Genomic DNA, 10,309 nt, shown 5'->3' on the forward strand with positions numbered 1-10,309 from the left:
TTCACCCAGACTGCTTCTTGTGCTGCCTCCGAGGCTGCCATGTACTCCGCTTCACATGTAGATCCCGCCACAACGCTTTGCTTGCAACTGCACCAGCTTACTGCCCCACCATTCAAAATATACACATATCCGGTTTGCGACTTAGAGTCATCCAGATCTGTGTCGAAGCTAGCATCGACGTAACCCTTTACGACGAGCTCTTCATCACCTCCATACACGAGAAACATGTCCTTAGTCCTTTTCAGGTACTTCAGGATATTCTTGACCGTTGTCCAGTGTTCCATGCCGGGATTACTTTGGTACCTTCCTACCAAACTTACGGCAAGGTTTACATCAGGTCTGGTACACAACATAGCATACATGATAGACCCTATGGCCGAGGCATAGGGGACGACACTCATCTTTTCTCTATCTTTTGCCGTGGTCGGGCATTGAGCCGTGCTCAATCTCGTACCTTGCAATACAGGCAAGAACCCCTTCTTTGACTGATCCATTTTGAACTTCTTCAATATCTTGTCAAGGTACGTACTCTGTGAAAAACCAATGAGGCATCTCGATCTATCTCTATAGATCTTGATGCCTAATATATAAGCAGCTTCTCCAAGGTCCTTCATTGAAAAACACTTGTTCAAGTAGGCCTTTATGCTTTCCAAGAATTCTATATCATTTCCCATCAACAGTATGTCATCCACATATAATATGAGAAATGCTACAGAGCTCCCACTCACTTTCTTGTAAATGCAGGCTTCTCCATAAGTCTGCGTAAACCCAAACGCTTTGATCATCTCATCAAAACAAATGTTCCAACTCCGAGATGCTTGCACCAGCCCATAAATCGAGCGTTGGAGCTTGCACACCTTGTCAGCATTCTTAGGATCGACAAAACCTTTCGGCTGCATCATATATAATTCTTCCTTAAGGAAACCATTAAGGAATGCCGTTTTGACGTCCATTTGCCATATCTCATAATCATAGAATGCGGCAATTGCTAACATGATTCGGACGGACTTCAGCTTCGCTACGGGTGAGAAAGTCTCATCGTAGTCAACCCCTTGAACTTGTCGATAACCCTTTGTGACAAGCCGAGCTTTATAGATGGTCACATTACCATCCGCGTTTGTCTTCTTCTTAAAGATCCATTTATTTTCTATGCTCGCCGATAATCGGGCAAGTCAGTCAAAGTCCATACTTCGTTTTCATACATGGATCTTAGCTCGGATTTCATGGCTTCCAGCCATTTATCGGAATCCGGGCCTGCCATCGCTTCTTCATAGTTCGAAGGTTCACCGTTGTCTAACAACATGATTTCCAAGACAGGATTGCCGTACCACTCTGGTGCGGAACGTGTCCTCGTGGACCTACGAAGTTCAGTAGTAACTTGATCTGAAGTTTCATGATCATCATCATTAAATTCCTCTCTAGTCGGTGCATGCACCTCAGGAACATTTTCTTGAGCTGCGCCACTTACCGGTTCAAGAGGTAATACTTCATCAAGTTCTACTTTCCTCCCACTTATTTCTTTCGAGAGAAACTCTTTCTCTAGAAAGGACCCATTCTTGGCAACAAAGATCTTGCCTTCAGATCTGAGGTAGAAGGTATACCCAACAGTTTCTTTAGGGTATCCTATGAAGACACATTTTTCCGACTTGGGTTCGAGATTTTTAGGTTGAAGTTTCTTGACATAAGCATCGCATCCCCAAACTTTTAGAAACGATAGCTTAGGTTTCTTCCCAAACCATAATTCATACGGTGTCGTCTCAATGGATTTCGACGGAGCCCTATTTAAAGTGAATGCGGCAGTCTCTAAAGCATAGCCCCAAAATGACGGCGGTAAATCGGTAAGAGACATCATAGATCGCACCATATCCAATAGAGTGCGATTACGACGTTCGGACACACCATTACGCTGAGGTGTTCCAGGCGGTGTGAGTTGTGAAACTATTCCACATTTTCTTAAGTGTGTGCCAAATTCGTGACTCAAGTATTCTCCCCCACGATCTGATCGCAAGAACTTGATTTTCCTGTCACGTTGATTCTCAACCTCACTCTGAAATTCCTTGAACTTTTCAAAGGTCTCAGACTTGTGTTTCATTAAGTAGACATACCCATATCTACTCAAGTCATCAGTGAGGGTGAGAACATAACGATAGCCACCGCGAGCCTCAACACTCATTGGACCGCACATATCAGTATGTATGATTTCCAATAAGTCGGTTGCTCGCTCCATTGTTCCTGAGAACAGAGTCTTGGTCATTTTACCCATGAGGCATGGTTCGCACGTGTCAAATGATTCGTAATCAAGAGACTCCAAAAGTCCATCTGCATGGAGCTTCTTCATGCGTTTGACACCTATGTGACCAAGGCGGTAGTGCCACAAGTATGTGGGACTATCATTATCAACTTTACATCTTTTGGTATTCACACTATGAATATGTGTAACATTACGCTCGAGATTCATTAAGAATAAACCATTCACCATTGGAGCATGACCATAAAACATATCTCTCATATAAATAGAACAACCATTATTCTCAGATTTAAATGAGTAGCCATCTCGAATTAAACGAGATCCTGATACAATGTTCATGCTCAAAGCTGGCACTAAATAACAATTATTGAGGTTTAAAACTAATTCTGTAGGTAAATGTAGAGGCAGCGTGCCAACGGCGATCACATCGACCTTGGAACCATTCCCGACGCCCATCGTCACCTCGTCCTTCGCCAGTCTCCGCTTATTCCGCAACTCCTGCTTTGAGTTACAAATGTGAGCAACCGCACCGGTATCAAATACCCAGGAGCTACTACGAGTACTGGTAAGGTACACATCAATTACATGTATATCACATATACCTTTAGTGTTGCCGACCTTCTTGTCCGCTAAGTATTTGGGGCAGTTCCGCTTCCAATGACCACTTCCCTTGCAATAAAAACACTCAGTCTCAGGCTTGGGTCCATTCTTTGGCTTCTTCCCGGCAGCTTGCTTACCGGGCGCGGAAACTCCCTTGCCGTCCTTCTTGAAGTTCTTTTTACCCTTTCCTTTCTTGAACTTAGTGGTTTTATTCACCATCAACACTTGATGTTCCTTTTTGATTTCTACCTCTGCTGATTTCAGCATTGAATATACCTCAGGAATGGTCTTTTCCATCCCCTGCATATTGAAGTTCATCACAAAGCTCTTGTAGCTCGGTGGAAGCGACTGAAGGATTCTGTCAATGACCGCGTCATCCGGGAGATTAACTCCCAGCTGAGTCAAGCGGTTATGCAACCCAGACATTTTGAGTATGTGCTCACTTACAGAACTATTTTCCTCCATCTTACAATTGAAGAACCTGTCGGAGACTTCATATCTCTCGACCCGAGCATGAGCTTGGAAAACCATTTTCAGCTCTTCGAACATCTCATATGCTCCGTGTCTCTCAAAACGCTTTTGGAGCCCCGGTTCTAAGCTGTAAAGCATGCCGCACTGAACGAGGGAGTAATCATCGGCACATGACTGCCAAGCGTTCATAACGTCTTGGTTCTCTGGGACAGGTGCGTTACCTAGCGGTGCTTCTAGGACATAATCTTTCTTGGCAGCTATAAGGATGATCCTCAGGTTCCGGACCCAGTCCGTATAGTTGCTGCCATCATCTTTCAGCTTGGTTTTCTCCAGGAACGTGTTGAAGTTGAGGACAACGTGGGCCATTTGATCTACAAGACATATTGTAAAGATTTTAGACTAAGTTCATGATAATTAAGTTCATCTAATCAAATTACTCAATGAACTCCCACTCAGATAGACATCCCTCCAGTCATCTAAGTGAAACATGATCCGAGTTGACTAGGCCGTGTCTGATCATCATGTGAGACAGACTAGCCAACATCCGTGAACATCTTCATGTTGATCGTATCTTCTATACGACTCATGCTCGACCTTTCTGTCTTCCGTGTGCCGAGGCCATGTCTGTACATGCTAGGCTTGTCAAGTCAACCTAAGTGTATTGCGTGTGTAAATCTAACTTACACCTGTTGTATTCGAATGTTAGAATCTATCACACCCGATCATCATGTGGTGCTTCGAAACAACGAACCTTCGCAATGGTGCACAGTTAGGGGGAACACTTTCTTGAAATTATTACGAGGGATCATCTTATTTAAGCTACCGTCGTTCTAAGCAAATAAGATGTAAAACATGATAAACATCACATGCAATCAAATAGTGACATGATATGGCCAATATCATTTGCTCCTTTTGATCTCCATCTTTCGGGCTCGATGATCATCGTTGTCACCGGCATGACACCATGATCTCCATCATCGTGTCTTCTTGAAGTTGTCTCGTCATCTATTACTTCTACTACTATGGCTAACGCTTTAGCAATAAAGTAAAGTAATTACATGACGTTTATGTTGACACGCAAGTCATAAATAAATAAAGACAACTCCTATGGCTCCTGCCGGTTGTCATACTCATCGACATGCAAGTCGTGATTCCTATTACAAGAACATGATCATCTCATACATCACATATATCATTCATCACATCCTTTGGCCATATCACATCACAAAACACTTGCTGCAAAAACAAGTTAGACGTCCTCTAATTGTTGTTGCAAGTTTTTACGTGGCTACTATAGGTTTCTAGCAAGAACGATTCTTACCTACGCCAAAACCACAACGTGAATTGCCAATTTCTATTTACCCTTCATAAGGACCCTGTTCATCGAATCCGATCCGACTAAAGTGGGAGAGACAGACACCTGCCAGCCACCTTATGCAACTAGTGCATGTCAGTCGGTGGAACCGGTCTCACGTAAGCGTACGTGTAAGGTTGGTCCGGGCCGCTTCATCCCACGATGCCGCCGAATCAAGATAAGACTGTTGACAATATAGATGTCCACAACTGCTTTGTGTTCTACTCGTGCATAGTAACTATGCATAGACCTAGCTCATGATGCCACTGTTGGGGAATGTAGCAGAATTTTAAAATTTTCTACGCATCACCAAGATCAATCTATTGAGTCATATAGCAACGAGGGAGAGAGGAGTGCATCTACATACCCTTGTAGATCGTGCGCGGAAGCGTTCAAGAGAACGGGGTTGATGGAGTCGTACTCGACGTGATCCAAATCACCGATGACCAAGTGCCGAACAGACGGCACCTCCGCATTCAACACACATACGGTTGGGAAGACGTCTCCTCCAACTTGATCCAGCAAGGGGGAAGGAGAGGTTGATGAAGAAACAGCAGCATGACAGCGTGGTGGTGGAAGCAACGGTGATCTCGGCAGGGCTTCGCCAAGCGCAGGGAGACGGAGGAGTGTCACGGGAGGGAGAGGGAGAGGCCAGGGGCTTGGGTGCGGCTTCCCTCCCTCCCCCCACTATATATAGGGTGCCTAGGGGGGGGGCTCCGGCCCTAGGAGATCCAATCTCCTAGGGGGGGGGCGGCCAAGGGGGTGACTTGCCCCCCAAGGCAAGGGTGGCGCTCCCCACCCCTAGGGTTTCCAACCCTAGGCGCAGGGGGAGGCCCAAGGGGGCACACCAGCCCACTAGCGGCTGGTTCCCCTCCCACTTCACCCCATGGGGCCCTCCGAGATAGGTGGCCCCACCCGGTGGACCCTCGGGACCCTTCCGGTGGTCCCGGTACAATACCGATTACCCCCAAAACTTTCCCGATGGACGAAACTTGACTTCCTATATATAAATCTTCACGTCCGGACCATTCCGGAACTCCTCGTGACGTCCGGGATCTCATCCGGGACTCCGAACAACTTTCGGGTTACCGTATGCTAATATCTCAACAACCCTAGCGTCACCGAACCTTAAGTGTCTAGACCCTACGGGTTCGGGAGACATGCAGACATGACCGAGACGCCTCTCCGGTCAATAACTAACAGCGGGATCTGGATACCTATGTTGGCTCCCACATGCTCCATGATGATCTCATCGGATGAACCACGATGTCGAGGATTCAATCAATCCGTATACAATTCCCTTTGTCAATCGGTACATTACTTGCCCGAGACTCGATCATCGGTATCCCAATACCTAGTTCAATCTCGTTACCGGTAAGTCACTTTACTCGTGCCGTAATGCATGATCCCATGATCAACCACTTGGTCACATTGAGCTCATTATGATGATGCATTACCGAGTGGGCCCAGAGATACCTCTCCGTCATACGGAGTGACAAATCCCAGTCTCGATTCGTGCCAACCCAACAGACACTTTTGGAGATACCTGTAATGTACCTTTATAGTCACCCAGTTACGTTGTGACGTTTGGCACACCCAAGGCACTCCTACGGTATCCGGGAGTTGCACAATCTCATGGTCTAAGGAAATGATACTTGACATTCAGAAAAGCTACAACAAACGAACTACACGATCTTTGAGCTAAGCTTAGGATTGGGTCTTGTCCATCACATCATTCTTCTAATGATGTGATCCCGTTATCAATGACATCCAATGTGCATAGTCAGGAAACCATGACTATCTTTTGATCAACGAGCTAGTCAACTAGAGGCTCACTAGGGACATGTTGTGGTCTATGTATTCACACATGTATTACGATTTCCGGATAACACAATTATAGCATGAACAATAGACAATTATCATGAACAAAGAAATATAATAATAACCATTTTATTATTGCCTCTAGGGCATATTTCCAACAACACACACACACACACACACACATGAGCAAATCTCCTCTCAGGGATGCCATTTACAACTATTTGAGTGGTACTTATTTGTAGCGGTATAGCCATCCACCAGATGCACTTCTCGTTGAAACCTTTTGCTCTTAGGACTTTGAACAAGAAAGGCCAAGATGAAGTCAAAAGCCGGAGATCGAGTTTCATGAAAACTCCACAGATTCTGCTCACATGTATCTTCCTGGCAACATGACGGACCAAGGAAGTTGTCATGTAGATTCCATCCTTGAATGAACGCTCATTAGTTGATGCTAACCATCTCCGTCATACGTCGATGGGCCCTGAAGGGAAGCATTTTTGCAAATAGTTTGGAGAAACTATTCGTGGGGAGAAAACCCCCACTTCATTAGAGTCTACTTTATTCGGGATCAAAGCGATCAGAGCCCTGCTGAGCTTGGTGAAGTCTCTACCATCACAAACATACAATTTGAGTAGTGCTGCCATGATATCTTTTTTGATGACTGGCCAAGCTCGCTAATAGAACACATTGATGAACCCATCAGGACCCGGTGCCCGATCCGGGTGCAACTCCATTACAAGCATCCACACTTCCTCCTCTGTAAAGATGTCGTCAAACTCCTGCAAGTCCACTGCCCCATGCAGGGCCGGCCCTGAGGGGGGAGGGGGGGGGGCCCGGGCCCCCAAGATCTGGGGGGCCCTCCCAGGTGTGATGTACGTAGGGTAACTAGCCCATAGGCCGTAGCTTCACGTAATAAACATGAAAGTAGCCCAGGTCCAGAAAGGAAGGGACAGCAGGCAGCGTATGCATGTAAATCAGTGTACCATCGTGAGGGAACAAATAAGCGTAACGCACGTAAATCACGTCGCCCCATTCGCTTTATTCGTTACTATCCTGAGACAATCTCCCTCCAAAAGAAAAACGATCGTGTAACGTGATTTCATCTGTATTTTCCTATATTACCTGTTATGCTCCAAACTCCAGTTTGTGTTCGTGGTCTTGGTGAGACGCAACACGAACATCGCCTAGCCCCTGAAATTTGATGCTGCCGGAGTGGGGCGCACACGTACATCGCCGAGTGCTCGCCACCAGAAATCCACATCACATCATCGACCAACGTCCAATGATTGATGCCGATCTAATCAATCTGAGGTACTGCATATCATATTACTATTCCCTACAGTTTCAAGTACAGCTTCGTGCTTTGAGGAAGAAACAATTTGATAAAAGTAGTTGCCAAAATAAGGATTTTTCATGTTAAATATTTGTTTGCTTTGGTTGATATGAAACACTTCACTCAAGTAAAGGATTTAAGAAAATCATAGTGTTTAAAGATTTATTCATATTTACTGTGTATGTAGTGACTGTTGCATCTCAGATAAAAAAACTTTTCAAATTTGAAATTATTGTACAACCATTTGGATATACAATTACCTGTAACATCTTAAATGGATAGGCAATATTATGCATCGAGAAGTGGATGACATTGAAATCGACACAATCATAAGTGACTTTGCATCGAAGGATGTTACAAGAAAATTTAAAGATAATATGCATATGATGTTTATATCGAGGGCCTTTAAACTTTACGTTCGCTCCAGACCCCCAAAATCTCAGGACCGGCCCTGCCCTATGCCTAGATAGTCCATATCTAGAGTGTGACTCCAAGCCTGCGAAGCTCCAAGGAAGTGAAAATCTCTTGGTCCGTGATAATTTCATCACCATGTTTGATGCGAGGGATATAATTCTTCGATCTCCTACCATTGGCGAGGGGCCACTGCTTGAAAAGCTTAGAATTCGCTGTCCCCGGCGGCCGACGGCGGGTTCCCAGCGCTGTCGTGCGTCGTGGCCGACGGTTTAATGCCGTTGGCCATCGATGTCGCGGAGGAGCTCGGCGTGCCGGCGCTCGCCTTCCGCACGGCGAGCGCGTGCAGCTTCTTGGCGTACCTCTCCGTGCCCAGGCTCGTGGAGCTCGGCGAGGTTCCCATCCCTGTAGGCGCCGACCTCGATGAGCCGGTCCGTAGCGTCCCGGGGATGGAGGATTTCCTGCGGCGACGAGATCTTCCAAACTCCTGCCGCCGTCGGGCCGAGACCGACGACGTCGACCCTTTGCTGCAGATTCTGGTGGGCTACACCGCTCACAGCCGCAAGGCTCGGGCGCTCATCTTCAACTCGGCGGCGTCACTGGAGCGGTCGGCGCTCGCGCACATCGCGCCGCATATGCGCGACGTCTTCGCCATAGGCCCTCTCCACGCCGTCTCGGCGGCGCCGGCGCCGGCCACCAGTTTGTGGCGCGAGGACGACGGATGCATGGCGTGGCTGGACGGTCAGGCGGACCGGTCCGTGGTGTACGTGAGCTTGGGCAGCCTGACCGTCATTTCACTCGAGCAGTTCACCGAGTTCCTGTCCGGGCTTGTCGGCTCCGGCTACGCGTTCCTGTGGGTGCTCCGGCCGGACATGGTCGGGGCAAGCCAGAGCGCCGTCCTCCAGGAAGCCGTCGGCGCGGCGGGGAACGGCAAGGCGCGCGTCGTGGACTGGGCGCCGCAGCGAGACGTGCTGAGACACCGCGCCGTGGGCTGCTTCCTGACTCACGCCGGGTGGAACTCGACGCTGGAGGGGATCACCGAGGGCGTGCCGCTGGTGTGCTGGCCGTTCTTCGCGGACCAGCACATGAACAGCCGGTTCGTCGGCGCCGTATGGGGGACGGGGCTGGACATGAAGGATGTGTGCGAGAGGGCCGTCGTGGAGGGGATGGTGAGGCAGGCCATGGAGTCCGGCCAGCTAAGGATGTCAGCTCAAGCGCTGTCGCAGGAGGTGAGGCGGGATGTCGCGGAGGGAGGCTCGTCGGCGACGGAGTTCAAACGGCTCGTCAGCTTCATCAAGGAGTTCGGCAAGAATTAAGGATTCAAGTACAAATCTTCTGTAAAGTATTCTTGAAACAAATAACTTTGTTTCGATGGCTTTACTTTGTGGTGTGTGAACAGAAGGATCTATATTGTTCCATTGCGACACAGGCGACGATTCCTCTCACCGGCGAGGCGCTGGTCTCCATCCCTCTCCGTCCGCTGCTCCGGCAGCTGGAGGAGAGGGGTGGGCACCCGTTTTGCTCCGTGTTGTTCCTTTGATCTAGGGCTTGTTTCGTGTAGTAGCACCAGTTTGGTGAGGTTGATGTTGCACCGAATAAGGTGGCATCGGTCTCTTCCTCGCCACGGTGACATTCTCTCCGACAGCGCCGATGAGCCGATGGTCTCGTTTGCTTGCCGTTCGTCCTGACCAGTAGGCCTTATATTCGGCTCTCATGGCGGTGCCGACAAGTTTGACAGATTGATGCTATTGCAAGTTTAGTGGCCCGACGGTGGCAGGTTTGGCCTTCTTTCGCAACAACATCGGCGGATTGCGCCAGATCTGGATCCAGATCGGCATGGGGAACATTCTCAGCCAACACGCTATTTTACAGGTCTTGTCTTTGACTCACGGCGCCTAGAAGGCTATGACGCTGAATTGGATTTTGGTTTGCTGGTGCACCATCTCTTCCCTTAGTGCGCGTCTCGGCGATGTTGATGGTAACGGCGATTCCAAATTTGGTTGTTTGCATGGACTCCGACAGACTTATTTGTATTATTCTTTTATATGTTGGTTGCGAAGTTTTCTGGACA

General features: G+C 48.0%; 1 protein-coding gene across 1 annotated transcript; it reads left to right on the forward strand.

Moving 5' to 3' along the window:
• Nucleotides 1–7,776: 7,776 nt before the first annotated feature.
• Nucleotides 7,777–9,554, forward strand: LOC123153260 (7-deoxyloganetic acid glucosyltransferase-like). The gene is made up of 3 exons (XM_044572464.1): nucleotides 7,777–7,805; nucleotides 8,271–8,355; nucleotides 8,448–9,554. The coding sequence occupies exons 1-3, from the start codon at nucleotides 7,777–7,779 to the stop codon at nucleotides 9,552–9,554; spliced, it is 1,221 nt and encodes a 406-aa protein (XP_044428399.1).
• The last annotated feature ends 755 nt before the right edge of the window (nucleotides 9,555–10,309 follow it).

This window comes from Triticum aestivum, chromosome 7A (assembly GCF_018294505.1).
Source record: "Triticum aestivum cultivar Chinese Spring chromosome 7A, IWGSC CS RefSeq v2.1, whole genome shotgun sequence".
In the NCBI taxonomy this organism is placed as follows: domain Eukaryota; kingdom Viridiplantae; phylum Streptophyta; class Magnoliopsida; order Poales; family Poaceae; genus Triticum; species Triticum aestivum.